General features: G+C 59.2%; 1 protein-coding gene across 1 annotated transcript; it reads right to left on the bottom strand.

Moving 5' to 3' along the window:
* Positions 1-3: 3 nt before the first annotated feature.
* MPP1 (MAGUK p55 scaffold protein 1) lies at positions 4-20393 on the bottom strand. The gene is made up of 12 exons (XM_074835072.1): positions 20172-20393; positions 13520-13663; positions 13091-13169; positions 11978-12063; positions 10741-10809; positions 6402-6598; positions 6025-6131; positions 5007-5087; positions 4339-4419; positions 3692-3894; positions 3011-3085; positions 4-1349 (listed from the first exon to the last, which is right to left on the bottom strand). Exons 1-12 carry the CDS (start codon positions 20265-20267, stop codon positions 1173-1175), a joined length of 1395 nt encoding a protein of 464 aa, XP_074691173.1. The 5' UTR covers positions 20268-20393; the 3' UTR covers positions 4-1172.
* Between the last annotated feature and the right edge of the window lie 6701 nt (positions 20394-27094).

Genomic DNA, 27094 nt, shown 5'->3' with positions numbered 1-27094 from the left:
AGCAGTGTTTCAGCACACGTTTATTGCTGCTCGTTGTTTCCCTGCAGTGGATCAGAACGAAAGTCCCTATTGCACATCAACAGATTTTATTTTTGGCATCCTTAAAAAATTGCACAAGACTACTTAACCCCCTTCCCCTAGCTGACTGCTGAACACCTAAATGATGGCTGTGGTTTGCCCAGGAGCCATGGTGATGCTTCCTGGACATGGTCATGGTGGGGCTGGTGTGTCAGTACACTCCTGCAGAAAAAGAAACCCCTTTGTGGGGGTGGCTCTTATGTTTGCATACAGTGTGCAAGACACCCTAGACTCTGGAGAACATGCCTGGATGGTCTTTGCAGAGATACTTTCTACTGCATGCAACAGATGCTTGTGGCTGGATCTAATTTACCCATTGATCTGTCCCTATGGGGTTGGGTCTGTGGGACTTCCTCAGCTGCTGCCCAGTTTCTCTGGCCAGGTGGTAACAATCCAAGCTGCACGGTGAGAATTTAAATACAGTAAGTTTTTACAACTACAGTTGCACAGGATGAATCTGACAACTGCAACCTCAGAATGCAGGGTGAGACCTGCCTGGGGATAGAATGCTCCATGCTCCCTTTGTCAAATCCACACTTCAGCTCTTTCCCTGTTCGTGAGGGGAAACCCTTGGATGTAGAAGCCCTGGTGTGATCTGTGTGAAGCATCCTAAGCTGTGGGCTTCCTTGAAGCCTCACAGACACCAGCCAGGCTTTCAGGGTGGTGGTGGTGCAGTAGGCACCCCTGTGATGGCAGGGGACATCTGCCTAGAAGCCCCTGCTCTACCACTTCCTTGGGACTGACGCAGAGACAGGCCAGGTGCTACAGCAGGACTGTGCCTTCCCTTGCCCGGTGGGGTGGGGAGCTGTGCTCTCAGCTTATGGGGTGCCCAGGGCTCTGCTGGAGCCACCAACTTAGCACTGCACCGCAATGCTGCGGCAGGCAGGCGTCCCCTGGGCAGCCCCTGTCCTGCGTTCCCCAGGGAGAGGAGATCTGGAGACCCTACGTGTGTGTTGACCGATTGGAGACCATGTCCGTGGAGTACAGGGGAAGGGGGTTGTGCTGGACTGCGTGTGGTCAGGGGAAGCGGAGGAGAAGGTTTCTCCCGGTGGCTGCAGGATGGTCGATGGAAGCAGCTGGGGGTGGATGCCCTCTCAGTAGACCCACGAGACGGGCACCCACTGTGGGGAGCTGCAGGCCTGCTCGAAGGCTTCCTGCAGCAGCTGGAGGCTTTCTTCCACCCCGTTGTTGACCAGCGAGAGGTCGAAGTAGTGTGCGTATCGGCTCCGGATGCTCTCCGAGTCCTTCCGGAGCTGCTGCAAAGCCTCTGACTGCAAGAAAGGTGAGAGAGTGCTCAGAAGGCTGGGGAGGAGGGGAATCTCACAGCCCACCCAACAGGCAAACACCCACCACCGAAACAACTGAAGTGGTTGCTAAGTATCAGAGAACAGAGCATCCCTGCAGCTTGTCTGACAAGCTAGGAGCTGTGTGATCTCTGGGAGCGTGTGGGAATTTTGCTGGACTTTTATGCAATGCTGGGAGCATCGGGTTACCTGCTAGAGTGAGGCCAGACCTGCTTGGTCTTGTATTTATCTTTAAAATGCTTCGTGGCAGCTTTCTGGGAGGAGCAGGTTCACTGAGCTGCAGACTGCTCATTAATACACGAGGCAGTGTAGCCAGCTCAAGGCCAAAAGCTGCTTTCAAGGTAGGATCCCTGCAGGATGGTCCCTCCCCCACTGGCCTTTGAGCAGAACAGCCTGGCTGGCAGAGGTGTACCAGCCTCCCCGTCCTGGTTTTGGCTGCGAGAGAGTTAAATTCCTAGTAAAAGTAAAGCTGCCTGCCCCCTCCTGCTGGTGTGGCTACTCTGTGCAGCTCCCCAGTTAGCAGGGGCATCCCAGGAGTGCTCCTGCGGCCACCCAGCACAGTCCAGACCCATTCCCACCATCTCCCTGAATGGGGCTCCCTGCTGCTGTGCCTGGGGGTGGGTGGGGGGGTGTGAGCCTGGGGTGCTGGTGCTCACTGCAGCTCTGCTGTGCGTTGCTCTGCAGCTCTTGGGGATGGGGAGAGGAGTGCAATAAGCAGTTTGCCTGGGATATGTGAGCCCTGCTGGGTCGCGTTTTGGCTCTGCTGCATCCCTTCTAGTAAGCAGTTACCTGAGCTGCGGCAGGCAGCTATATATAGTGCCTGCACCACTGCGGCAGGAGCTCAGTCCTCTGTCTGGGGGCAGGGGTGGGTGATGGGGTGGCAGTGGGGGCAGCTTCCTAACCAGCCCCGTTTCCCCGACCCCCCCCCAGCCTTCTGCATCTGGCTTCACAATCCTCTGCAGGTTAATGTGCCTCTAAATGTCTGTACAACGCTTGCTCTGAAGGCTGCATAAATGTCCTCCCTGGAAACTAGCTGTACTTTAAGCTTTATCAACCCCAAATTAATAGGTTGGGAGAGGGGCCTTGGCTGGCCACGAGCCCAGGAGGAGCACAGCTCTGTGGGTTTCCCTGTTCTCCCATAACTCCCCCTCTCCCTGTGGCCATTCCTCAGGGAGCTGGTCCAGGCTGCGGCTGCCAGCCTCGCGGTGCTTGGTGCTGTGCGAGTTAACTGTGGCGGCAGTGCTGCTTTCATCCTAATTTTGGAGGGATGAGCATCTTAATGAGGGAAAGAATGAAAGGAGCTGCTGTTTGCGTCCTCCCTTTGCATAGCTGCTGGCAGGATAAATGTTCCTGCTCTGCAGCTGTGCTGGGCTGTGTGCCCCACTACATGTTAGCGGCCGATGATGCTGCTGGGAGAGAGTATGCAGCTACAGGAATCGCCAATTCCTGTTTCTCAGATCTGGGCTGAGGAAGTCGCTCCGGTCTCCTGGACCACAAAAATCACTGCGGACAGGAAGAAGCTCATGTGGAGCAGGGAGAGAGCCCTGGGCTGCTGCAGCTGGCTCCTCGACCCCCTGCCGCGGGCTGGCGAGCACAGCCAGAGCGGGAGCTGGCACCCTGCCACCCACCTGCTCTGCCTTGTCTGTTGGGGCTATGAAGACTATGAACGGGGAGAGCTCGGCTGTGCGGACAATCTTCAGGGTCTGTGGAGAGAAGGGGTAGTTATCAGTGTGGCTGTTCCTCGGGATGGGAGCAAGTGCAGGCAGCTGGCTCCCGTCCCCCACTACCCCACGCTGCCCCCCAGCCAGAGTGTGATAGTGCCTGTGATGCAGTGGTGGGCTCGAGGGGCCACCCCGGTCTGGGGCCGTGGGCTCTCTGGGTACTCCTGAGCCTGGGGGTTGCTGGGTGAAGCTGGAGCAGGGGTCCCAACATGGACCTGCCCCCGTACCTCACTGGGGGGGGCCTTAGGGCATCCCCAGCCCTGCTCTGGGCTGGCTACTGGGCACAACTGCCACTTTGCAAAGCAGCACCCACATGCTCAGTGTCAGAGAGGTGAAAGGGTCCCTTTCCCTCCCTGGCTGCCTGGCCCTGGCCTTGCTGTCACAGCCAGGTGTGTGCTGTGGCAGGGAATACCCTCACTGCACCCATGTCCTGGGAAGGGAAATGCCACCCCAGCACTCCCTGGCTTTTTCCTTTGGGAAGGGTGGGTGGGCAGTGCACCAGGGAAGGCAGGGACGGTCACAGCCAACACACAGGGAGTTCAATCTGTGGCAGCCCCCATCCTGCCCACCCCTTCTCCTGCTCCCTACCTGGGGCTCAATGTCCAAAATAGCAACTTTGTCCTGCTGGTGGATCTTGTGCACTGTTTCAAACTTGGTGCCAAACATGTTTCCCTGGTAGCTTCCAAACTCCAGGAACTCGTTGGCTGAGATGTCCCGGGTCATCTCTTCGGTGGAGACAAAGTAGTAGTCCTTCCCATCCACCTCATTCTTCTTCTGGGGGCGTGTGGTGTCTGGGGAGGAAGGGAGATGGTGAGTGCTGGCCCCCAGGACTGGGGAACAGAGTGGAGCGGGCAGCCTCTTCTCTGGGTGACCTGGGTGCCTTGCCTTCCCTTTTTCAGCACAGGGCTAGGGCAGGGAAGACCTGTGTACCTCAAGACTAGGCTGTACTAATTCCCCCTTCAACTCCTTCCTGCTTGGGACAAGTAGGGGGCTCAGCCAGCCTGAGGAGAGCCGCTGGGATGCGAAGAGTCTGTGCAGTGCAGGCAGCAGCCCTGCAGCCACCGCCGGGACAGCAGGCGGGAGGCCCTGCAGTGCCCTGTGTGGTGGCCTCTGACCGCAGGGGCTTGGTGGTGCTGGGGGAACATCTCTCCACCTCCGATGTGCTGCCAGAAGGTCCTGGCTCAAGGGGGAAAATGTGTCCCGTGCTGTGCCCTCCACCCTGGCTGGGTACTTACATGGGGGTGGGTACATGAACTTCTCCGGGTTGTTGCTGAGCAGAGCATTCTTGATGTGGCTACGGCCCACGCCACTGGCCCCTGCAGAGAAGGAGGGATGGGTGCTGCAGCTGGGCTCACAGAAGCCTGGCAGGAGATGCTGGGGCCCCTCCGCAGCTCTGGGTCTGAGAAAAGGTGCAGAGCTCCTGGGGCCTTGCCCAGGATCTGCTTTCTGAGCTGGTCCATGGTGTCTTCCAGCCCTGGAAGAGGCTCTCCCTGCCCTGGGCATGCTCAGCTCCAGCCCCAGCTGGAGACAGGACCCATGTGTGCCGAGAGGCCAGTACAACTGGGCTGTGTGGGCTGCCCATGCCCACAGGGTCCACCCACAAGTGCTCAGCACCCACCCTGGGAGTGCTTGCTTTGGTGCAGCTGCACAGACCACAGCTGCTTTTAATAAACATTATCAGTAGAGTACTTAGGAGCTGGAAACTCCTGAATTAATGCTACCTCAGCATCACAGTGCAGGTGCCAGACGATGCACGATGCCGCTCAGAGGAGGGCAGCCTGCTTGGCGACTGCTGCAGGCAGAAGAAATGCTCCCCAGGTTTTGAAGGGCAGCACTGCCCCAGTCCTGGTGTCCACCACACACAGCCCCTGGGCCCGTGGAGGATGCCTGGGGCAGGACCTACCGATGAGCACCAGAGTCTTCCTCTTGAAGGCAGGCAGCCTCACCACCTCCTCATATGAAACCACATCCAGCTGGTCAAAAACTGGGGTGGAGGAGAAATGAGAGGGCAAGTGGTCAGAGCTGGCTCGGCCACAGCAGCAGGACCACGTGCGTAGCAGACCGAAGCCAGGTCCTCCAGCAAAACGGAGGGAGCGATCAGGACTGGGCTGGGAGCTTGTCCCCATTTGGCTGCTTGGGGAAAAGGAGAGCAGCCTCAGCAGCACGGGAGGTGTGGAGGGGGTGCTGGGGAGCTGGACCAGCAACCACCGAAGGAGAAGCCAGGGCTGCTCTTGCTCAGTAATTCTGCTCAGGACAGTAGGACCTGGGAGCTGGGGGCAGGGGGAGGTGGCAGGACGCTGCAGAGATCTTGTTGCTGGGGGAGCTTTATTTATCTTGCTGATTTACAGCCTTGTTTGTCACTGGTTGGAGCTGCAGGCTGGGCTTGGAGCCAGCACGTCCTCAGGCACCCGCCTTTGCTGGCCCGGGACACAGGGTGTTTGGGACATGGGGTGTTTGCACGGGTGGCTGAGGGGCAGGCTCACAGCTCGGCAGCTGTGGGGAGCAGTTCAGGCTGCTCTCTTAATTGCTGAACTGCAGCAAGGCCACCCCTGGACCTGCAGGTCAGCAGCCTGCGGGGTTTGAGGCCTGGGAGTCCAACCTCCCAAGGAGCTCGGGGCCAGAAGCACCGGTGACGGTCACCGCAGGAGCGCAGGGAGCTCAGCGCTAGTTCCCGCGGGAGCCAGCTCCGGCCTTGTGCACTACAGAGCTGCATGGGGACACGGCTGTGGCCACGAGGGGTATGAGGACTCTGGAGAAGGGACTCAAAAAAGCTAACAGCTGTGGGGTATCCTCCCAAGGTCCCACTACTAGCACTGCTAGGCCATTTGGTCTGACTGCCATGGAGGACAGACTCACCCCTGCCCAGAGGCAGGGTGATGGCCAGGGCTGGGGATGGAGCCCGTTGCCCTGCTCACACTTACTTGAGCTGTGCTTGGCCAGGTATTTATCTTTGCACTTCTTCTTCTTCCCAAAGGGGCTGCAGCTTGGGGATTCGCTCTGGCTGGACTGGGTAACGCTCGCCACACGCCTGCCAAAAGAGGAGGACACCACCATGGTCCAGCTGTCACCCCAAGCCCTGGGGGAGCAGCAGGATTGTCCCTCAGACATGCAAGGGCAAGAGGAGCAGGGTGGCTGCTGGGACAGGTAAAGGCTCACCCTGTGGCAGATGAAGGGGACATGTGCCTCCTTTTCCCAGCAGTGATGCTGGTGTTACCCAATACAGTCACACTCCTGGTAGCACATGGTCACTGTTCTCCACTCCCAGATCCAGCCCTTCTGGCCAAATCCAGGGACCTACCACTCCTGCAGCTCCGGAGAAGGGATGAGTCCTGCCGACTCAGTGCAGGAGCCCTCCACCCGGCCCTGCCACCAGTTGCTGTCGTCCTTGTTTATGATTTGAATCACGTCACCAGTCTGAAACTTCAGCCCTGCTTCCTTGCAGGGGATCAGGTTGTCTTTTTTGGGGTCGTAGTCAAACTGCGCCCTCATGAACATCTGCAAAAGAGAGAGCAGGCCAGAGTCGGCATGGCCACGCAGGGTGGCAGATCTTGGTTGTGTCCAGCTCCTGGCCCCACACCACATCCCCAGGAAGTGACTGCAGAGCCAGCTCCACAGAATCACAGAATCGTCTCGGTTGGGAAACACCTTGAAGCTCCTCCAGTCCAACCATTAACTTCACACTGACCGTTCCCAACTCCACCAGATCCCTCAGCGCTGGGTCAACCCGACTCTTCAACCCCTCCAGGGATGGGGACTCCCCCCCTGCCCTGGGCAGCCCATTCCAACGCCCAACAACCCCTTCTGCAAAGAAATCCTTCCTAAGAGCCAGTCTGACCCTGCCCTGGCGCAGCTTGAGGCCATTCCCTCTTGTCCTGCCGCTTGTTCCTTGGCTCAAGAGACTCATCCCCCCTCTCTGCACCCTCCTTTCCGGGAGTTGTAGAGGGCCAGGAGGTCTCCCCTCAGCCTCCTCTTCTCCAGACTCAACCCCCCCCAGTTCCCTCAGCCGCTCCCCATCAGACCTGTGCTCCAGACCCTGCACCAGCTCCATTGCCCTTCTCTGGACACGCTCGAGTCATTCAATGGCCTTTTTGGAGTGAGGGGCCCGCACAAGGTCCCTGCTCCAGGAGGGATCACAGTCCCTGCTGCTTTCCAGGCCCCTCCAAGGCTGGGAAGGGGGGGGAGAAAGGGAGATGCACAAAGCCTTGGAGGGAGCTTTTGGGCATGGAGCTACAGTGAGACCAGTGGGAGGGAGGGAGGGAGGGAGGGAGGACAACATCTTTGCTTTACTGGGAGGCAGTGAAACAGCTGCTGCCTCTAGGCAGGTCTGCATGCCCCGCAGCGGGTGCTCCAGCCCTGACATGCAGCCCTCCTGCCGTCCCCAGGCGCTGCGCAGTGCTGCTGGGCTCAGCCAGCCAGAGGAGCCATCGCAGCGGTGCACCCTGCAGTCCCATGTCTTGGGGACCTCAGGGAAGGCCACATCTCAATCCCCATGTTGATCCCTGCCTGGGTCTGTCCTGGCCTCTTCAGCATCAGCTACTCTTGCAATGTTATATTCATCACAGCTGCAACTGGAAGTGAGCTGCTGCTGCTTCCCAGGGCACTGTGCCACCCTCCTGGGGCTGGGGAAGCCCTGGGGACCAGGAAAACATGAGAAAGTGGCCTTTCCCTGTCCCTTCTGCTCACTCAGATCTTTGGGAGGGAGTCTACAGCGCCTGCTCCCATTGGAGCAGCCCACCCTGCTGCCCCCCCCCCACGGCCTCAAGCCCTCCTGAAGCTAGACGGGCAGCCGGGCGCCCCTGGGCTCTCGCTGCCTCTGAGCATCTTTGCAAGGGCAGGAGAGAAATGGCATGTGGCTTTCGCACTCGGATCTTGTTTTCCAGGAAGGCTGTTCAGGAAGAACAGACTGTCAGAGAGCAAAAGGATGGATGAGAGTCCCCTATCACCAGGAGGATGGCAGACCATGCATCTTCACCCAGCATTTTCTGTACTGCCACGTGCTCTCAGTGCCTGGATGCACAGGTCCTTGTCTGAAACGCTGCTGCAGCTGCGATCTGTCTCTGGCCAGTGTACCTGGCAAGATCAGGACCAGCTCAGGACTAGGGTGGGGGCAAAGCCAAGGCAGGGTATGGAGGACGGGGAGTGAAAGGCTGGGTTGAAGGAACAAAGTGAGGCTGTGGCTAAGCACAGCCCTCACAATGCCCTTGTTCCCCTCCCGGGGTTTTTTGTCCTGTGGGCCTGAGGCTGCTGGGAGCTCCCAGTCATGGTGCGAAGTCCTGCAGGGTGTCCCACAAGTCATGGGTGCTCCCCGTTGTTTGAGACTTGTGTGAGCACTCAGGAGGGTGCTGGGCCCTGAGGCTGCCCAGCAGTCATGCTACAGGCAGAACCTTCCACAGGGGAAGCAGCAGTATCAGGCCCAGCTTCACGCTTGTGCTAATGCAGGCTTCCCCTGAGCACAACCCTGATATTTATCCCAGAAATGCAGCATGTGGCAAGTGGGCAAAGGGATTCCCGTGGGGTGATGCCTATGTCCTGTCCTCAGATGTGATAGGCAGGGCTTAGGAAGTCCTCCTCCCTGGGTAGGGTAGACCATGCTGTCCTTGCTCCACATTAAAACAATTTCCTGCAGTACGTCCTCCAGCAGTGCTGCTGGAGGCACAGGGCCAGCAGGACATGGACGCGGTTCCCTTTCACTGCCAGAAAAGCAAGCATATGGATCAAGCTGTGACATGAGACCTCTCACAATGGAAGACAAGAGTGGAATCTCCTTTCAGCATGAGGACTAACGCTTGTTTTGAAAGCACTCTCTGGCACCAGGAAGCTGGTCATAAACACAACCACACAAGGGACACACAGCAAGCACTGCCCAAGCATCTGCCTGGAGCCCTCTGCTCCTGCAGCCCTGGTACCCCAAACCAGACATAACCAGGCCACTTTTGGAAAGACCCTCCCTTACACCAATTAGGAGTTAGCATCAGAGAGCTCCAGCCATCACCCATGGACTGCAAAGGGCCAGCTCCAAATGCAAGCTATTTGCCTGCCTGCTGCCAGCCCCACCTCCGGGTACTGAGCAGGCTCCAGCATGAGAAGCCCTGGTTTTTAAAGTCAAAAGGCTGCGGTTTACGCCTGGGAACAGCTTGGCAGTGACCTCAGGAGCCCCAAGTGCTCAGTGCTTCTCATTAGAATCCTCCCAAGCAGACCTGCCCCAAGCACTCAGCTGGCCTCAAAGTGGCTGGCTGCCAGGCTGCGGGGCAAGCCAGGGCAGGGGGGCATCACGATGCCAGGATGTGCACTGTCCTGCCTGCCAGGACCTGGAATGAAGGTGATCATGGGGATCCAGGGAGCTGAAACAAAATCAAAAGTCCACTCTCGGCGGTGGACTGCAACAAGCAGAGACGTGAGCAGCCTGTGAGCTGGGGAGCAGACAGCACCACAGCCCTGGACACAGCAACAGGGGGGACAGGGAGGGAGTTTGTCCCCATGTCCCTCCCTGAGCCCACGGCCAGTCTCAGGCGAGCCAGCAACTGTGTTCTTTCTCTCAGAGGTAACTTTTGCCCTGGCACTGAGCTGGCCTGGCCGACTGGAGCTGGCTGGGTCAGGCCAGGGAGGGCAGATGGGCAGCAGGGAAGGGCAGACACGGGCCAGTGTTTCAGAAACAAACACGTGCAAGGCTGGTTGAGCTGGAATGGGGACAGCATGGGCTGAGCAAGAAATGGAGACAGTTTTCACTTGCCATCATGCTGACAGACTTCAGCTTCTCTGGGTAAGGAAGCAGGGTGACAGGGGTTATCCCATCCCATCCCATCCCATCCCATCCCATCCCATCCCATCCCATCCCATCCCATCCCATCCCCCGCCCTCTGCCTCTGAGCTCCTCTCTCCCTCCTGCCTGTCCCTGACAGGGGGGCTGTGCTGGGGTTGGCTCCTGCACCCAGAGACAGGACAGCATCCCAGCCACTACACACTGGAGGCTTGGCAGAAGAGCCAGCCCTCCCCGCTACCCTGAGCATTTCGGCTACAGCAGGACTTCAAAGGCAAAGCCAGGCAGGTGTCACCCCCTGGCACAGCACGTCACCCTGGCAGTGGCAGCAGGCACACGGAGCTGCCTTCCTCTCTCCCACCACTTCCTTCCTCCCACGCGCTGCTCACAAGCGTGCTGGTGACACCCAGCCCTACGTCACCCTCCTCGTGGCTGAGGCACCACGCATCAGTGACAGCCCAGTGCTGCATCTGGAGGTGCTGCTGTGGCCCCGTGGTGGGGATGTGGCTCTAACGGCTCTGAAGGTGGCAGGAAGCTCTCCTGGACTTCCCGGTGTGCACACGCCGCTGCTTTCCCATCCCCAGACACTGCGCACATGTACCACTGTGGCTCAGGCACCCCAGGCCCACGTTCCTACACACACATTGACTAAATACATCCACACAGGGCCAAAATCTGCTTGTTCGCAGCAATGTAAGCACAAGACAGGTCCCTTCATCCTCCAGCAGCTCAGGCAAGGTGACCAGGCAGCCATCCCCTTGTCCTTCCCTGGCTCAGCACAGTTCTCTCCCCAGTGCTGGTCCCCTGCGGTTCACTCTGGCCCCACACGGCCCCGCAGCCGTGTCCCGGCACAGCCCGTGGGTCTGGAAGCTGCACTTACCTGGAGAGCAGGGAGGCGGCTTTGTTGGTTGGGAATGACTTTTATTGAGACCATCCCCTTGGTTTCTTTCTAGTGAACAAAGGAAGGGGAGAAAGAAGAGTTGGAGGAGGTGGTGCCGGGAGGCAGCCCAACAGCAGCAACCCGTGCAGGGAACTGCTGAGTGCCTGGGGGACACCACAGCCTGGCCAGAGACAGCTCTGCCGCGGCTGGGCGAAGAGCCATGGCAGCGTACTTTTGCCACGCTTCCCATCCCCGTGGGGGGACACCAACACCCCCATAAGGGGCTGGCTGTGGGCACACAGAGCAAACATGGAGATGTGTATCATCTCTGGCCTGGCTGCCCCAGTGAGGAGCCTGGGAGGAGGGGCTGGTTCTGCCAGGTCCCCTCCATCAGCTGGCCTCTCACTCCTGCCCTCCTGGTGACATGAGAGGCACGGCACCCCCTTGCCTGCCACTGGCCAGATGCACTGTTGCCCCACATGCTTCACAAGACCTACATCGTCCTGTGGGGACAACCACATCTGGAGGCTTGGATGGACCTCCTGGGCCAACTGTGCCTCTTGAGAGGCAAAGACAAGCTCCTCCTTGGTCCTGCTGTCTGGAGAAGGGATGTCCCACCACCAGGCAGGAGAGGACTGTGGCACTGCGGCAGGGCCAGGCCTCCTGCTCGGGCTCCTGGTGGGTGTCCTCAGCACCACCACCACCTCCCTCCGGCCAGTCCCACATGCTGGGTAGAGATCAGGATGGCCTCAGCGTGTGAACCCGAGGCAGGTCTGAGACCCTGTCCAAAGCTGTCTAGCAAGGGCCTGGCAGGATCATCATGACATCAGCAGCAACAAAATGGCACCAAGGTGACCTGCGGGAGCGGCTCCGGTCTGCAAGAGCAGCCAGCTCCTGGGCTGGAGTTGCATACCAGTCTTGGCAAGCAGAGGTGGCTTCCAAGCCCCACACACATCAGTACATGTCAGGGACCCAGCCAACAGCCTTCGCTGCTGCTCTCGTGAGGCCTGAAACAAGCTGCAAGCACAGAGCACCAAGGCTGCATAGAGAGACCTGCTGCTTGGCCGTGTTACAGCCCCCCGACGCAGCGGCCCCGGCTCCTGCCACATCACACCGCTGCACAGAGCTCTGTGTTGGCACTGGCATCTAGGAGGGGGCGAATGCTCAGCCAGCATGCAGATCTGCAGGCCAAAGGGGTCCTTCCTGGGGAACAGCCCTGCCAAACACAAATACCTACCAGCATCTTCTGCAGCTGGTCAACCGAGTGGTTGCTCACACTCTGCCCATTGATTTCTATGATTTCATCACCCACGTGAAGGGAGCCTGCCAGCAATGGGAGAAACATGAAAATGCAGGACTGGACAAGAGCCACTCACCAAACCCAAACTACACAGCTCCACCAGCCTCCTGACCCCCTGGGCAAGCTGTGGCCAGGACACTGGCGTTTGCCTGGGCAATGCTTGTGGAGCCACACGTGTCACCAAAGCACATGGGAATAAAGCACAAGGAGATCGATTTCTTCCCCCTCCACCCAATACACACACTTCATCCAGTCTGAAGGTCATCAGGACGCTTTCCACTGTGTGTCCTTTAGTGCTTTAGACTGGTCAAAGCACCTGTTTCAGAGTTATTCAAACCCAACCCCAAGTACCTCACCTGAAGCCAAGTGACAGCCCCCTTACAGGGCCCTTGACACAAGCATTCTTGACTTTGTGTGTTTTCAGTTTATAAGCCCAGGCAGATTACAGCCTCGGATATACAGCTATAAATCAGGCTCCAGTAGTGTTATTGGAATGGCTCCTGTGTTATTTTGGCAGGGGTAAGCTCAGACTTCCCACTTGGCTCTAAGGCTGGAAAAGGGGCCTCTTCTTCTAAGCACAGAACATCTCATTTCCATGCCCCCTTGGCAAGACCCAAAACCAGAAAACAGCACCTATTTATTTCTTCTGGCATCTTCCTTTGATCTGCAGAGCCAATCTACAGCAAGCCTGTCCCACCTGCGCACTTTAGGAATGGGAAGAGCTTCTCCTGTAGTCTCTGGGGTATGATCCATCTCTCGTTACAGTGACCGCATCACAAGACAGAGACAGACTGTCTCTGGTTTCATTTTGGGAGAGCCCTTCCCCCAGCCCTTTCTTTCTCCCTAAAGCCTCCAGTGTATTAACACAACGACCATGCAGAGAGACCAGCAAGTCCTGAGCTCCTGACACATTCCTAGTGGAGGATCAGACACAGATGTCCACGTCACAGGGAAAAGCCAGCAGTGCTGGGGGGCTGCCTTATCTCTGCACAGGAAGAAACCAGCTGCAGATGTGCACCCCACACACTGCCTCTACAAGGGCCTCGTTACCTTGTCTGTGAATCATCCCCCCGTGGAAGATCCTGGCCACCATGCAGCTCTGCTTGTCATTGAGCTTCAGCGTGATTCCCTGGAAGACAGGAAAATCCATGACTGCTCACTGGAGGGGAGGGCTTCCGTGTTCCCAGCAAAGTCCTCTCCAGGCCCATGTCCACAGTGGGCTGCACAGTGGCTGGGGGGAAGCCCCTGGCTTGGCCAGCCCTGCCTGCTGCAGCTCCTCCTGGCACAAGTGTCACCACCCTTTGATGGGGCTCGCTCCGGGTTCCCAGGCAGGAGGCACGATCCAGCACCTTCTTCCCGTGGCCAACACCTCCAGCGATCGATCTCCTGCTTCCCCCGAGGCCAGCCCGTTGGCACAGCTCTACCTGCCCCTCCGCCCCCCCGGGTGCCACCAGGCTTTGGGATCTTGCCAGCTCTCACCATGGGCTCCTCTGTGACCTTCTCGAACTGGATGAGACGTATCTTCCGCACCTCGCGGCTGTTGGTGTGGGAGGGGCTGCCCAGAGTCGCTGAGCCGTTGGTATAAATGTCCTCAGTCATGGCATTTGGGGACTGAGTGATGGCCTGTCAGGGCAAAACAAAGACTGGGATTTAGGGGCTCCATCTGAACAGGGCCTGGGAGTGCTGTCTCCCCACTGTGGGGCTGAGCTACTCCACCATGTTAGGGTGCCTGGGGAGCAGGTGGGGCACAGGGGGAGGAGAGACCCAGGGGCTGGAGGAGAGGACAGTAGGAGCAAGAAAAGGTAAGAGCAAAAGACCTTCACCCTTGAAGGTGTGGATGCGGGCTTGATCTGCAGTTTTCCAGCCTGGGAAATGCAGGAGGTAAGAAAACTTCGGAAAAGCTGCAAGTAGCAGAAGCCAAAAGTGTCCACAGCTTATCATCTTCTGCAGCAACGAGTCCCAAACACTACTTGTGTGTCGCAGCAGCATTTGGCCCACAGCAGGCTTGTTGCAGAGCACAAAGCCCAGAACAGCTTCACTGAGCGAACGGCGCAGTTTAAGACTCACCCCTGAGAACTGGGGCCAGGCTCTGCCCTGGCTCAGTTTGCAAGTTCAACCTTTTCTCATCTATGTCAGTGGGCAACCAACACGGTGCAGAGCCACATCCACATCCAGGCACTGAAGGCAACATGCTCCCAAGCCAGCCAGAAACTCCCCATTCACCTCCCCAGCTCCCAGCTACAGGCCAGTTCATGCTGGCTGGCACTGGGAAGCCAAGCAGGGACTTTCAGCCATGGGGAAACCTCTGTTTGTCTCCAGCAGGCTCTGGCATCGGGGCAGGTGGAGGGTTCGTGGGGTCCCAGGCAGAGACCTCCAAACCCGCCCTGCCATGCGGCAGGGCCACTGCAAACTGATCTGCCACCTCCCAGTCTGAGAAAGCCAGAGGCAGTCCTGTCAGAGCCCTCGGGCATGCTGGGCAACCTCTCCGCACAGCTCGCAGACGTGCTGGTTTGGCCCCCAGTGCAGCAGACTTCCTTCGAGCCTCTCCCAAATTGTTGCTGGCCCAGCAAAACCCAGGCCAGCTTTGATCTGCAGCCCCTGCCCACCATGTGGCACACTCAAATCCCCACGCCAGACCACAAGGCAAAGCAAACCCTCCTGGCTGCCCACTCCACACCGGGCTACCAGCTTTGCTGCCCAGCTTGTACCCGCCTTCCCAGCAGCGCCCAGGTTGGGAGCCACAGCCAGCAAACCCGCAGGGACGCCCAGCCAGGTCCTCGCCGGCTTTAGTCCCGCATCAGCGACGCTGCACGCCATGCCCAGCCAGGCAGAGCCAACAGCTCTCCCCTCCGCACACCCGCTTGCCAACCCCTGACTGAGCGCTGGGCCCCCGGGCTCTGTGCTACCAGCCTGAGCCCAGCACCCCGGCTCGCTCTCGCGCACCACAGGCACCGGCCCGGAGCAGAGAAGGGGCTGCAGCCCCACACTGCCAAGGGGCGAGACCTGGCCAGGCTACGGGGAAGGTTCATGCGGGTGCAACTGCGGTGAAGAGCATTTCCCAGTGGGGTGCAGCCATGGCACTAAACCACAACAAACTGAGCTTTGGTAGGGATGTGCTGGAGTGCTGCCAGGCTGAGACAGTGGCCCAGCCCTGTGCAATGTCCAAAAGCAGGGAGGGAGCCAAAGGCAGGGGCAGCAGAGCCAGGACTAGCTGGGTCAGCACGAGAGAGGCTGGCAGAGAGGAACAGACCAGCATCGAGCCCCCAGCACTATCGCAGCTTCGATGAGAGGGCGCTGGCAGGGCTGGGCCAGGGCAGGAAGGGTGCAGGGAGCCATGTGCCCACGCTGCAGTGACAGGGAAGATTCAAGATTTATTTTTAAGCCAACTGTTTCTAAAAGAGCCAACCAACCTCCCCCTCAGAGGAAAAAGGGGACTGTGTGGGCTGCAGCCATCAACAGCTTAAAGGAGGAGGCTGAATCCCAGCCCAGAGCAACACCTGGGTCAAGGACTCGTGGGGTGGCAGGAAAAGTGACTCGCAGCCCCCAGCCTGTCTTGCCAGCCCCAGAGCAGGGCACGCTGCTCCCGTGCCATTCGCAGGGCAGAGGGACAAATCCAGCAGTGTGGGTGCCTAGAGCCAGCCCTCAACTCTCTGCCAGCTCTTCCAGCTCTGCTAAGCCAGTGGGTGGGAGCAGGAAGAGGATGAGGAACTTCTCCAGCCCTGCCCAAGGCCAAAGTGCCCGTGAGGTGGTTTGAGTCAGCACAGATCACACTTATCTTGGTCATGCCTTGGGAAAGCGTTACACTGTGCAATCCCTGGCTTCAAACCTCTAGGCTCAGCAGAGCCCGATGACCCAGGACACAGCACAATCTGCTCCAGAGGCTGGGAGTTCCTGTCCCCGCTGTCCCCACCATCCCTGCCAGCTGAGCCTCCCGGCCCTGACCTTTGCTTTTTGCTGAGAGCTGGAGAAAACACCCAGCCCTTGATGCTGATGCAGCAGCAGTGTCACCTCGGTGACTCCCAGAGTCTCGCTGCTGTGCCTGGGGACAGCCACCAGTCACTTGATGGCAGCCCTGAACCCAGCAGGGCCCTCTGGCAACTCCCCCTGCCCCAAACACAGCCACGCTGGGATGGCGTCGGCTTTTGCTGACCACACTGGGCAGCCGGTGGATGGGGACAGGAAAATGCCTGGCTCACGAGGAGGACCAGGACCCAGGGGGTGGCAGATTCCAGCCTCAGTGTTGGGCATCCAGAAGCTGGAGACAGGAGACGTGTGTGGCTCTCACGCTCCATGCACACGAGCCGGCTGGCTGGATCGCCTACCCTGCACTCTCCTGGCAGCCACCACGCTCTCGGCCAGCTTGGCCCGGCATAGCCTGTGACCTCAAGAGCCTTTCGAGTCATGCTGGCAGCAGGCCAGGCCCTGCTACTTACGCACTGCTTTGCAGGAAACGTCTGCGAGTGCTGCTGAGAGCCAGCGCCGTGGCCACCAGCCACGGCCAGCTCTGCACAACCCTGCGCTAGGGCCAGCCTTGGGCAGACATGGGGTGAGGAGGCTGGGGGGCTGAGCTGTGCAATAGAGCTGCTGGGTGCTGAGCAGGGCCCCAACGGGGCTGTTTGGCCCTGCCCAGCACCCAGCAGCCCTATGGGTGCCTTGCTGGCGAGGGGACAAACCCTCGCACAGAAATCCTGCTCCAGGTGGCCACGCACAGAGGAGCCACCGGCTCCACGGGTCAAAGAGGTGCACCTCAGCTCCCTGCCCGCGTCTTCCTCAAGACCCCTGATTTCTCCCCATATCCCAGGGCGGAGGGAAGGGCACCGGCTCCCCAAGCAGCATTTCCAACAGGACTCTGGTGAGTGCGGAGCTATGGTCAGCGAGGGCCGGGCATCCTGTCCCCCGCAGGGTCAGCACTGTCTGCCAGGGCTGCTCCTGTGTGGCACCCTCAGGCAGACTGCATGCCACCGGGCAAATCAAACACGAACTGGGTAGCTTGTTTGCAGGAGGCTGAAGCAGCACTTGAGGAAAGCAGCACCGTAGTGCAAGGGGCAAGTTTGGTGGTTTGGTTCCTGGGCTCTCCTTGCTGCTCTAACCAAGAGACTTCAGAATCAGGTGCCCTTGGAAGCACAGGGCTGCCCGGCAAGCGCGCAAAAAAAGACCAGACGCTGCTGGCTTTGCCAAGCGGGCCCCCAGAATACAGCAGCTCAGAGGTAGGAGGGAACCCTGGAGCAGGGATTGCCCAGGACACGCTCCACTGCCCACAGTGAGCCACAAAATCCCAGCTCCCTCGAGGAATCATCACCCCTCACGTTATAATCACCGTAGGTGTGCGCAAGGAGCCCGGGGCACTGCATGGTGCAGAGATGTCCTGGCCCAGCAACCTCTCCTCCCACCTTACAGTGCTCCAGCCTGGCCACCCCACCATCCAGCAGACGTGTGCATCGTGGGCTCGGTACAGCTTAAAAAACACAGCGATGTGTAAAAAGAGCAAACTGCCAAAAAAACCCCCTGAGCTTGGGAGTTGCTTTTGGGCTGCTCCAGCAGTCTGGGGAGCAAGAGCCACGTGGACATTTAGAAGTAATTCATCCCTAGGGGTTACTGCCTTCTCAGGCCTGCCAGCACAACGCAGGAGCAACCTCACCCAAGACCCCTTCCAGCTATATGATCCCGATTTAAAAAAATAAAAATAACAAATGTAATTACACCACACTGGATTACATTGCTGACACTGGGAAAAGGCCCAGCAACACCAACAGGTCGCAGTGGGAAGGGGAACAGAGAAATAGGAGGGAAACGAGTGGTCGTGGAGGCCAGAAGATGCCAGTGGCGCTGCGTGCCCTCACACTGACTTCAGATCACGGAGTGCTGCGATGAAAAAGGGCCAGATTTTCAAGGGAGCACAGTCAGTTTTGCTGAGGCACCATCTTGCCATCAGGAAAGGCTGATGCAGCCTTCCAGATGTGTTTGTGAAACCGGTCACCTCCCGAGGAGAGTCAGTAACACCACAACACTGACAGAAGAAACCTTTCAGAACAAGCCCTGCAAAACGGCTCTTCCCCTGCAGCCGTTACAGCCTGGAACATGGCAAAATGCATCTGAGAGGAAAAAGTTGGAAACAGCCCACCCCGCCCCCTTCATTTTGGTCAAGTCCAGAAGTTTTGCTCAGCTTTCAACCACCAGTTTTGCCCTCAGACATTTCAAGACTTGGTCCCTGGGGACTGTGGCCTCAGTCTGCTCCGGAGCTGGTGCTGGCTGGGTGCTGGGAACCGCTGCCCAGAGGGAAGCAGCGTCCCCTCCGCACCCCCAGGCTCAGCTCTCTCCAGAAGCACCCTCCTTTTCTCCACTGGACTCACAAAGGTCACATTTGCTGCCCATTTCACAGCTGGGGAACTGAGTCACGGCCAATAAAGGGACATGCCCAAGGTCACTCTGCCAACCAGGTGCACAGGTGGGAACAAAGCCCACACCTCTTTAGTAAATCAGTATTTGCCAGTTGGGAGATAAGGAAAAGATATGGAGGCATGTGGTGAGGCTCAAGGGAAGAGGGCAAGCGGTTTCCTCCACTTTGGCTAGTTTTCTAGCAACGACACGGCTTCCACTCGAGGAGGGTGTGCAGGCCCTGCCACCATGGGAGGAACATGGGATGGCGGTTCCCAGCGTGTGGCTCCATCAGAGGAAATGGGGAAGAGAAACCTCCCAGCCACCCTGTTTGATTCCAGTCAGGGCCCAGCTGGGCCCAGCACCCCTCCCGGGAGCTGCTGCCGGATAATGTCCCTGCTGTCCCACAGAGGGGCCACAGCCACCGTGGCCAGCACCGTCTCTGCATGCACATGCCATGGGGATGAGCACGATTGCCCGGCAAGCTCAGGACACGTAACCCCAGTTGAGTGCCAGCCCTGCAGAGCTTCTCCTAAACGGCCCCAGGCAGATCCCAGTTCACCATCTCGCTTTATCCCCACTGGGACAAACACTCCGTAACACCAGGGAGCTGCAGGCCAGCTCCTGCTTTTTCCATGCCCTGCTGCCATTGGCAATTTATCCCTGAAGCCAGGCAAGTCCTCTGCTTGGATCCTGCAGGCAGAGGGATGGGAGAGCTCCCCTCAGCAGCTGCCTGATCCAGGCACTTGGCTTTAAAAGCTTCTTTTTTTTTTTTTTTTTTTTTTTTTTAAAGCACTCTGCCAGGGTTGAGCCAAAAAAAGCTCATGAACCACTGATAGGGGACAGATCTGAGAAGCCTCTTTTGGATGCTGTAGCGACCAACGGGATAAGCAGCACTTCAGGAAAATTTCCCTCCTGCTCTCAAAGGCTCCCCACAGCCACAAGGAAACCTCAGCCCAGGCTCGTTACACCACGGCTCTGCTCAAAGTTGCAAATCTCTGCTGGGAGAAAAGCACCAGCTGCTCAGCACTGGGCACTGCTGACCTTCTCCCGGTGGCACCCAGGCTACCCCAAGTGACACTGGCTGGGGACAGAGGCCTCCCAGCAGACCCGGGATGGCTGGTGCAGCCTAATCTCCTCGGGTGTGCTCGCCCCTCGCCCCCCCCCCCCCCGCCCCGGGGTAGGTGTCAGAGGGGCTGGTTGCATCCTCCCTCCCTGGGGCCAAGCCCCACCGCCACCCCTCCAGCTCCCGCGGGAGGCTGCTCGCAGCTGAATCAGCTCATGTGACAGGCGGTTCCAGTTCAGACCAGCTACAACTTTGCAGCAAAACAAGCCCAAGCTCCTCCGTGGCAGGATGCTGCAGCCTTCCTCCCCTGCGCCCACCTCCTCCTCCCTGCCCGGCCGCGCTGCCTGAGCGCTCCCCCGCCGCCCCCAGCCCCGCTCCGGGGTGCGGGGGACCCGCGGGACCGCACCCACGGGTCACGCACCGCGATGCTCACCGCCTGCCCGCCGGGGGGGCTCTGCCCGAGGGGCCCTGCTGCCGCCCGCGTGGGTGCGGGATGGCGGGGGACCCCCGGGGGGGGCGCTGCGGGCCCGCGGGGGGGGGGGGGGGCGGGGGACGCGGAACGGTGGGGGGCACCGCGGGGAAGGGGGAAGGGGGGGGGGCCACGCGCGCTCTCCGGGGGCTGCCGGTGCCGCCGCGGGGGGGCGGGCCGGGGCTGGGGGCGGCGCTGCACGCCCCCCCCCCGCCGCTCACCTCGGGCTTGGCCCGGTTCTGCAGGAGGTGCTCCAGGTAGAGGTCGGAGAGCGCCGTCCGCATGCTGCCGCCGCTGCGCCCCGACTTGAGGGTCATCGGGCCGCCGGTGCCGCCGGCTCCCGCAGAGCGGCCCGGCCCCGCCGCTCGGCCCCGGCTCCCGCAGCGCCCGGCGCGCCGCCCGCCCTGTGGCAGCGGGGGGACCCTGCGGGCCGGCGGCGCCGGGCGGAGCCAGGCGGGGAGGGGGAGGGCCGGGGCCGCCGCGCCGGTGCTGTGGCCTCGCTGCGCTTCCCCCCCCCGCCGGCTCCGGGTCGGTGCGGAGCGGCCGGCGGTGCCGGGAAGGGGAAGGGGGGCGGCCCCGGGAGGGGAGGGGAGGGGAGGGGGCGCCACGTCCCCGCAGAGGCGGCACATCGGCACCGCCGGCCGCCCCGCAGAGCCCCGCCTCCCCCGTGAAACTGCCCCCGCGGGCTCTCTGCCGGGAACGGGCCCTGGCCCCGCCACCCCCGGCCGGCCCGGCGCAGGGGGGTGCTGACCCCCGCGGGGGGGCTGGCTGCACCCCCTCCCGCCAGCCCGCATGGCCGCCAAGGCCCGGGCAGGAGGCCGGCTCCGAGGGGGGCTCAGTGCCCCCGCAGGGACGGGGCCAGCACCTCGCCAACGCAGCGCTGCTCCGCACCCGCCTCTCCCAAGCCCACGCCGCGGGGCAGGGTGGGGGGCGCTGCTCCCCAGGGTGCCTCCCCCAAGGGTGAGGACACCCGGGGGTGTCCCTGTGCTGCGGCGGGGATGGCCCCGTTCTCCCTGTGCTCGTCTGGGTCTCCCCCCTCCCCGTGCGCTCCAGGGCCATGGGTGGGACGGCAGAGCCCCGCACCCCTGAGCTGTGCGGTGGGAAGGGCTCTCGTCAAACTTCCTGGGCTGGTGCTGAGCACGGTCTCACTGATGCCAGAGCCCGGGTGCAGTCTGAGCTTTATCTGGTGATGGGAAATGAGTTCAAGTGGAATGTTCTTTAAGATAATCACTGAAACGGTTTTTCACGCCGCTCCTGGGATCCTGGAGGGTCTGAGGTTGCCCTGCACCAGACTCCCACACTGCTGCTAGATGAGTTCCCTGGGTTGCCCCAGTCTAAAGTTACCCTAAGAAATACAAGGACAAGAAGGGTGTAAATCTTTAGAGAAAGGAAACAGGAAACCAGGGGAGTAAGAGGAAGAGAAAAAGAAAAGAAAGAAAATCCATCTTGTTCCATCAGCAAGTTTCCTCTGCCTTGTGGGGAATAAGACTGCCCCAGACGGGGCTATCAGAAGGCCCAGATGCTGCGAGACACGGGGGAGCGGTGTGGGAGCTGCAGGCGCTGGCGTGACCGGCTCCAGCACCTGCTCTAACTGCCAGGGGGCAAGAGCCCCAGCAGCACAGCCTGGGCAGGGAGCAAGGAGAGAGCTGCCCCCAACACATCCCACGGGGGAATTCAGACCATGGCATCACCTTTGTGTGCAAACAGAGCCAGAAAGCTTACTTCTTGAGCAGACACTGTGATCTGGAAGCCTGGAGAAAGTCCTGATATAACCTTTGTGCTCTGGGGCCCTGTCTGCTTTTTTTTAACTTACTTTTAACTATGGCCTTAAGTTAAAAGACTAGGGACTAGCTTTCGGTCAGCATCCTCCCCTGTAAATCTTTTCCTGCTGCATCTTACGCAGGTGACCAGGGGTGTACCTCCTTGCTGCCACGTCTTGCTCATGACAGCGGGGATTTGGGAGCTATGACCCAGAGGAGCAAACGTGCCCCAGAGAAATGGACCACCAGATGGTGGGCGAAACACACATGTGCATGAGGCAACAGGGGAGCAGCGGCATCAGCAGGGTGACAGGGAGGATGTACAGGAGTGCCTGTGGGAAGTTCTCATAGAGGTGAGGCCACAGGTCACTCCGTCTGCCAGCCAGGACCAGGGGACGCTTGCGGAAGAGACATGCCTCAGTGATGGTGAGGAAGTGATGGGAGAGGGGTGTGAGGCAGGGCCCATGCTCCCAGGAGGTCTTTGTGGGACAGGCAGTGGCTAGGGCTGCTCGTCTCGGGGCAGGGGGGTTGCTGGTGGCAGACCTGGGGATATTCAATCCTGACTCAGATTTCACACGCCTGACGCTGCCGAAATGAATCCCTCTGATCCCAGAAGCTGTTTGAGTCTTACAGCAAAACTCTTAAATGGGGAGAGCAGAGAGACACTAGAAACCTTCCTTTTTCTTGGATCTGAGTGTATTTTGAGGCAGGGTCAGGCCTTTTTCTGTGTGCTGATGTGCAGGACCCAGCCCCTCTCACTCCACACACAAAGAGCATTCCCCCATCGGGGCTGCTGGGTGCCTTGTCTGCTCCAGGCTGAGGCCAACAGGGTGGACAGGGAGCCCCCAGATCACAAGGGGAAGTGTGCCCACCCCTCCAGCATTGAAAAACTTCATCCTTCCCAAGAAACTTCCTGGAAAACTCCAGCCCCCTGGGCTGAAGTTCCTGCAGTGGTCTCCAGCCCAGGACTTCACTGTAGGGCTAGCTGCCCACCTCTTTCTCCTCCACAGCAGGTATGTCAAGTGGATGGGGATTAAGAGGTAGAAACCCATGGATCTGCCACCCAGAAGTGGCTGGAGTGGGCAGTCAGTGCTGCTCGGGGCAGGCTCTTCCCATCAGTCCCTCTTCCGTGGCAGCTGTTGCACACGTGGGATCACTCGGCTGGAGTCTTCCCCGTCATCTCCATGTAGCTCCAGATCCACTTCGTGCCCTCACACTGCCCAGCTGGGAGGTGGCCTTGGGCTTGTTGAGGGAATTATGCCACCTACCAGAAATTATGCGACCATCAACAGGGCTTTGCTCTGTTCGAAGGTTCCTGCTTGAAGAAGACAAGTCAACAATCTGCTGAGTAAGTAAGTGGTTTATTTATCCGACATGCAGAGCAGCTCAAGCTGGGTGCCTCCAAAGAGGGACCCTGAACAAAGGAACCCCTGGGCAATCATACTCTCACAATTTATGTTTCCCAGCCCGCACGTGGCAGGTCTGACCAGCAGTAATGTTAGGGTCCGGGGTCTTCCTGTTCTTCATTGGGTCCCTTCGTTGTCTCTAGGCGGGCTGTTTCTTTTCTTATCTCTAAGGCTGTTGCGTCAGCGGGTGATGGTAGCGACCTTCCTTGCTTCCTTATCGTCCAGCTCAGACCAGCTCTGGGGCCTTCTTTTACTTAACTAGGAAAAAGTTCAGTGTATCTGGGTGAAAGTTCACAACTTGAGGCCTAAGGCTTCAGCAAGTGTAGCTACTAATGCTAAGCAAGTTCTGTATAAGCAGTCTACCAAATCACACAACAGGCTCGCAGTGATGGTAGAAGATCAGGGCAGCCAGCACCAGCAGCAGACAAAAGACAGCTATGAGGGCCATGTTTTGCAGCTGGGCATGGTGGGACCTGTGGCCCAGACTTCATCTGCAGGGTTCCCTGGAAAGCCTGTAAAATCAGATTAGGATGAGAAAATAATGGGCCAGGTTGGGGGCCTAGTAAATTCTCGAGGTGCCTGACTGCGTTCAGCACCTACAGACGTGCCCGCTAGGCTGGAGGGTGCTGCTTGGACCATCATCTCCCCTCGCCCTGCCCTGCTGGCCAAGAGGGATCTGCAGAGCACTTTGGAACATCCTTACCCAGCGGCTGAGGTGGCCCAGGAGGAGGAGTACTCGTGGAGAGCAAGCCTCACCTCTCCTGGAGAGAGTGGGTTGGGAGGGGAATATGGGCGTGCAGTGGGATCGTGGGGCATGGCTTTGAAACGTGCTGCCCTGAACACATCCTGGGGGCAGGACGCCTTGGCTCCGGCTGCTCTTGCACTCGGGCTAGAAACAGGCTGGTAACAATGTGGGGTAGGAGGGAAGAGGTACAAAGAGCCCTGCAATTAATCCTGTAATATGGAGTAGGAGAGAGAAATGTGACAAGAGACACCTGACAGATGGCAAAGGGAAGTCTAAGTCTGTTCCTTCTCTCCTGGTTACATACGGGGAAACTGAGGCACGGGAGGCGGTGAGCAGCTTGGCCCCAGCTCCATGGCTGAGCTGGGAATTAAGCTGTGCTTTCCTGAGTTTGCTTCACTCACTGTTGGCCACGGTCCCTGCTCAGGTGCTCTCTTCAGCATGCTGCTGCCTGTTTCTGTTATGCGCTGGCAACTTTTTCTGAGAATGGTGCCCAGCTGCAATACCTGCATACATCCCTCACATCTGGCCCAGCTGGGGGCTGCGGACCACGGGCTCTCCATCCAGCATAGGAGAAGCTGGATTCAGGAGTAGTCCTGGCCCATGGCTTAGCTGGCATTGAAGAACCTCATGCACTTTGGACTGCAAAATGATCTCTGCTTGGGCTATACTAGAAGGACATGGCAGGGATGTGTTTTGCCTTCCTGGAGACACCAAATAGCTGCATGGTCACCAGATCACCCAGCCCGAGCAATCCTAGCAGCTGAGCCATGAAAGCAAATATTTCTGGTGTCCAGAAGGATTTGGCCAGGCAGCCCCCACTGCAACAGGGCTCTTTGCGGGGTGGTGACCTGACAGAGCATCCTGTGCTGAGAGGCAGAGGGCTTTGTGCTGCTCCAGCCCTTCCCCTGCACAGAAATGTCTGTGGCTTGGGGGAGGCTGTGATGCATCTCAGATCTGCCTCGCACTGGGAGGAAACAGCGTCTGGTCTCCCCACAAGATAAATGTCAAGAGACGCTTCCAGTAACGGATGCCAGAGCTTGGCAGGCTCTGACACATCTGCCCTCCTGTCCGCAGTCAGTGCTCTCACTCAGCACAGCCCCTTCACTGCTTCCTGGATTGCTGGAGAACATCCTGGAGCTGCTCGGGGCTGGTTGCTGAAGGCTGCTCGGTCGCCTGCAGAGACTTCAGCCCTGTTTCCTCTTTGAGAATGATGCAGAGGGGGCTCTGGTGCACACAGCTTTTTCTCTGGTCTAACCCTGTGTCACCCGACAAATGTGCCACCACATGGCAGCCTGTTTCTGGAGGCAGGTGAGCCTGAGCACCCACCGGTATAGGCCCTGATGGGTAGTTAAGCTTCAGCTGGTCAGGCTCAGCCTGGCGGGCAGTGGTAGCCCTGAGCAGAGGCTGCAGATGTCTGCACTTGTCCAAGGACATCAACATGGGGGACTGGGCCAGTTCCTCAGTGAGTGTGTGCGGGTCTCTGTTTACAGCCCAGCTGGTGTCCCTGCTCTGTTCTCTCTGCCACCAGGCCCTTCACCGTGCCCAGGATGCCCCTCTGCACTGGTGGTCCAGAGACTGCCGCCAGCTGTCCTTGTGCACATCTAGCACTGCACAGGAGAGGTGCAATTGCCTTGGAGCTGAGGAATGTTGTCCTGAGAAGAGCCCAAAGTGGCAGGTTTTGTCCTCCCAGGCTGAAAGCTACCCTGCCTCAGGCAGGGGTGTTCCCCTGTGAGAGGCTTATGGCTGCAATTCCTCTCTTCAGGCCAGCACTTCCCAGGCAGCCTCTCCTCATATCTGTGCCTGGTTATTGTCAGAAGGCAATTAAGCCAAAGGGTGATTGCATCTCCTGCTTGGGGCTGTAATGTAATCACTGCCAGGGCCGCAGCAAAGGCTCCTTGTACAGCAATGTGGAGCCCAGCACTTGCATGAGGTTTTTTCAGTCCTGCTTGATTTGAGACATCAGCTTCTGATCTTCACTGGGTTCCCGGCCAGGTTATGTCACGGGGCTGATCTGCAGTGCATGTCCCTGCTTCCTCCGGACACAGGCAGTGGACGGGAGCATCTGCGTGCACAGCATCCAGCCCGGTGCACCCGAGGGCAGGCAGGAGGTGGGTGCTCAGAGCACACACCTGGGGTCCCCACCACCACCCTCCCCTGGTGCTGTGGGCAGAGCTCTCCTCAGAGCTGCCTCAGGCCATGTCACAGAAAGAGTGGTCAGAGAGTGGAATAGGCTGCCCAGGGAGGGGGTGGAGTCCCCATCCCTGGGTGTGTTTAAGGGCCGTTTGGATGAGCTGTTGGGGGATGTGGGGTAGGGGAGAACTTTGTAGAGTAGGGCTGATGGTTGGGCTCGATGATCCCGAGGGTCTTTTCCAACCTGAATGATTCTGTGATTCTTATGTGTGTGTGTGAGCACAGAATATGTGGCTGACGGGGCACCATGGGAATTCACAAGCCCCCCCCACTGCAATGGCAGCCAGCGCCTGGCTGACCCCTGCCGTTCTCCAAAGCCCCCTCCTAACCCTGCTTCCCACGCCAGCAGCCAGAGGTGTTTGTGGGGCCACCCAGTTCCCCCGCCACAGAGGGAGGACTCGCAGCGCTGGGGATGGGATGGCGCAGACTCTGATGAGCCAGCAGTGATAACAATGCTGTCACTGCCGTGGAGAAGCGTGCTGCTCAGCAAGCATGGCCCTGTGCCTGCCCTACAGCCTGCTGGGTGCTCTGCGCCTTTTGTCATTGTTCTGGAAGGTCCCCACCCCATGAGAAGCATGAGACAGGTGCCAGTGTCACCCTGCTCATCACCGTCCCTGGGAGGGGAAACATTTGCCACTGTGTGGGTGGGTGCCACACAGGGAGGGGGAGAGCCACGGGTGGCAGGAAGATGGCTTTGGCCCGTGACACCTTGCTGGGGAGCACGGCAAGGTGGCAGCTCATCCAGTGGTCCATGTCCCACCAGAGCCCCTGGGAGCCACAGGCACCTACAGAACTCCTCCAGTGAGCGAGGCAGCCACAGAAAGCAGGATGATGGCAGCCAGCCACGGCAGCAGGAGCGTTATGGGAAGGAGATGAAGGGAAGTGGAGGGTCAAAACCCAGTGCTGAGTCAGGTTGAGCAAGTGCTGCCTCCCTGAGCCACTGATCCCCACGGATTGTGAAATGGACACTGGGGCCTGGAGCAGGAACTCCTCCCCCAGGACTGTGCCCAGGGCAGTGGGAGCTTGTGCAAAATGAAGCTGAG

This window comes from Strix aluco, chromosome 10 (assembly GCF_031877795.1).
Source record: "Strix aluco isolate bStrAlu1 chromosome 10, bStrAlu1.hap1, whole genome shotgun sequence".
NCBI classification, from domain to species: domain Eukaryota; kingdom Metazoa; phylum Chordata; class Aves; order Strigiformes; family Strigidae; genus Strix; species Strix aluco.
Note: the sequence above shows the minus strand (reverse complement) of the source record. Positions and strands in the feature narration are given on the sequence as shown.